Here is a 2556-nt window from a genome sequence, read left to right as displayed (position 1 = left end):
CCTTTTCACATAGCTCATAATTATAAATAATATTAATGGAGAAGTATTGCATCCTTAAATATATGTATATTAAATATATTTATGCGTAAACTTGGTTTGTCAATAACTCTACACTTATAATAAGAATATCAGTGTTTTGTATAAAAAACCAAAATGCAGATACAATTATAGTTCGTTTATTGAATAGAGAACATAAACTTAATATCCTGTTACTTTTTTAACGCGTTATAGAACGTGCAGTGAATACAAAATAACCGGTTTCGCGGACGAAATCTAAGTAGTCGATCAGAAGAGTGCAATGCATGCAATGGATATTACCTAGTTTTTGAATGTCATTCGACCACAAATTCACGTGTTATAAAAACGCGTCGCGGTCGCACGCTTGCACAAGCTGGCAGCATATTGTAAAACATGTAAACCGGTTATATAAAAGATCGTTTGTACTGAAGGGCATCGAACCAAGGGTTAGTTTTCTAGCTGTCAAACAATACCAGTCAAGGACGTCGTTTTCAGGAAACTCGAGTCCGGAAATTGAACGACGTTTACGACGTACGTAAGAGATGGCACGAAGGCGCGTCAAATATACTGTCGTCGTGTCGCCCACCTTTTACACGCAAGTGGTATGACAAATACGGCGAGAAATGCCTCGCCTCCCAGGGCGCGAGTTGTGCGCCCTCACTCACTTTTGCATAGTCTATCCTGCACCTGGTATATTGGCCTGTATCGGTTTGTATATACGTTGCATTCCGAGTATTTTCTTCCACCTTAACTTTATACCGCTAACAATACGTACCGTACGAAACTTTTATTCACGATGAGGGGTTAATCAACTACGGAAAAAACCATGGACATAGTTAAACGTCCACAGTCGTCTAGCCTATCACACGACAAACAGTCTTTACGATGTCCGCGGTATTCGCGCACCAAAAATCAAAATGGCTACCCATTGTCACTGACGTTGTTCCTGATAATACTGTGACTTTTTGGTTAATGTTATTGTGACCATTTTTACATTGCATATGTCTCATAATTGAAACATTAATGAACCGATGTACCGATTATTCTTTCTCAAAATTCAAGTTACTTCAGTTGTTTATAGACATAATTGCCGGTCTTTTATTTACGGTTTTGCTCAACGTAGTGAATAACAATAATGTTGGTTTCTAAAGCGCGAAATTCGTACTATTTCGTAAATTGAAGTATTATGAACCATTTCCTTCTATGTTCCGATAAGATAATCGGTTATTACAATATTTTTAGGATGCGTATTTCTTTGTTAAAAATAAAACAATTTAGCAACTTATGTTGAAATGTTAATATATAATCTGAGCGTCATTGCACAATTGTTGTTAAAAATAATGAAATCGTAATATACGTATACAGTATGTTAGTCTGCCTAGTGTAGAAATATTTGTTTAATCAATTACTATTAAATATTCGTCTAAATATTCATTAAACTAAATTAAACAATTCGTAGTGAAATTATTACAAAATAAATTTACTCAAATAACTATTTCAAAGGACATATAAACATAATTGTATATTTTTTGAAAAAATATTTTTAAATTATATTGTTAATAACACAATAACCTAATATATTCAATGATGTATACTTATGAATGAACATTTTGAGTTAATGAATACATGTATTATTATATATAATTGACTTATGATTGAATATCATGCTTATATAAAGAATTAAAAGCAGTAGAATTATCACCTCCTATTCAATTCTGGTGGTAAAACACTCCAATCTTCAGATTCATAATAAGGCCACATGATACACTAATAACGGGTAACAAAAAATTTAACAAAGAAATTACAATTCATGTATTTTCCAACCTACAGCTGTACTACCAGATTTATACACTTTTTATCACCAACATAACAGAAGAAGAGGAAAGGTGTTGGCATTATCTCTTATCTCAGGTACTACTTTGATAGCAGCAATATAGATCAGTTATATTACCAAAGTAATTGGAAAATTTACTAATTGTACTAAATGTAAATACAATAAAAATTCAATATTACTTAATAGTGCCTAAGTATAATGAAAAATATAGTTTATTAATTTGAAATAATTATCATACAATGAATAATAACAATTAAGGTTTTAATTAAACAATAAATAAATAAGATATAGGAAACAGATTTAAAAAAAAAATATTATTGACATATTTCTGTTATCAAAGGTAGGAACTGACATAGATAAGTGAATTAAATAATACAGATTAGAAAACAAAATTTATTGGTAAAAATGTTGTTTCTAATGTAATTGTATACAACTTTACATTAAAATACTGTTCATTAGATTTATCTATATTATAAAATAAAACAGGAATGTGTTGTTAGGACAGACAACTGTCGTTCTGGTTACGAGGAGGACGAACATCATTGTTTCTCTTGACACAATCAACAAGCCAGTGAATTCCTTCATCCACGCCATCACTTTTGTATGGTTATACAAATAAACAATTACTTAAGATGATTATTTTAAATAATTCTTATAGGCTTCATAACATGGTTATTTTACTAAGGCAACATATTTAAGTTATA

General features: G+C 30.9%; 2 protein-coding genes across 9 annotated transcripts in view; both read right to left on the bottom strand.

The window, feature by feature from the left end:
• The window catches only part of LOC108570247 (AP-1 complex subunit gamma-1), a 7997-nt gene extending 6104 nt beyond the window's left edge, over nucleotides 1-1893 (bottom strand). For 3 of the 8 annotated variants that reach the window (XM_017932074.1, XM_017932075.1, XM_017932076.1), the window contains exon 1: nucleotides 492-918. Coding sequence is in view for 2 of the 8 variants with exons in the window: in XM_017932069.1 (XP_017787558.1) it covers nucleotides 1721-1779 (59 nt within the window). In the remaining 6 variants the exon portion in view is untranslated. Of the gene's footprint in view, nucleotides 1-491; nucleotides 919-1720 lie in introns of those variants that run through there. The other 5 variants (XM_017932069.1, XM_017932070.1, XM_017932071.1 and 2 more) reach the window with 3 other exon arrangements.
• A 388-nt stretch (nucleotides 1894-2281) lies between these two features.
• LOC108570277 (ADP-ribosylation factor-related protein 1) overlaps nucleotides 2282-2556 on the bottom strand; it is a 1636-nt gene continuing 1361 nt past the window's right edge. The window contains exon 5 of the mRNA XM_017932114.1: nucleotides 2282-2448. Coding sequence (XP_017787603.1) covers nucleotides 2349-2448 — 100 coding nt within the window. The 3' untranslated portion in view covers nucleotides 2282-2348. The remainder of the gene's footprint in view (nucleotides 2449-2556) is intronic.

Source organism: Habropoda laboriosa, unplaced genomic scaffold (assembly GCF_001263275.1).
Source record: "Habropoda laboriosa isolate 0110345459 unplaced genomic scaffold, ASM126327v1 scaffold81, whole genome shotgun sequence".
NCBI lineage: Eukaryota > Metazoa > Arthropoda > Insecta > Hymenoptera > Apidae > Habropoda > Habropoda laboriosa.
Note: the sequence above shows the minus strand (reverse complement) of the source record. Positions and strands in the feature narration are given on the sequence as shown.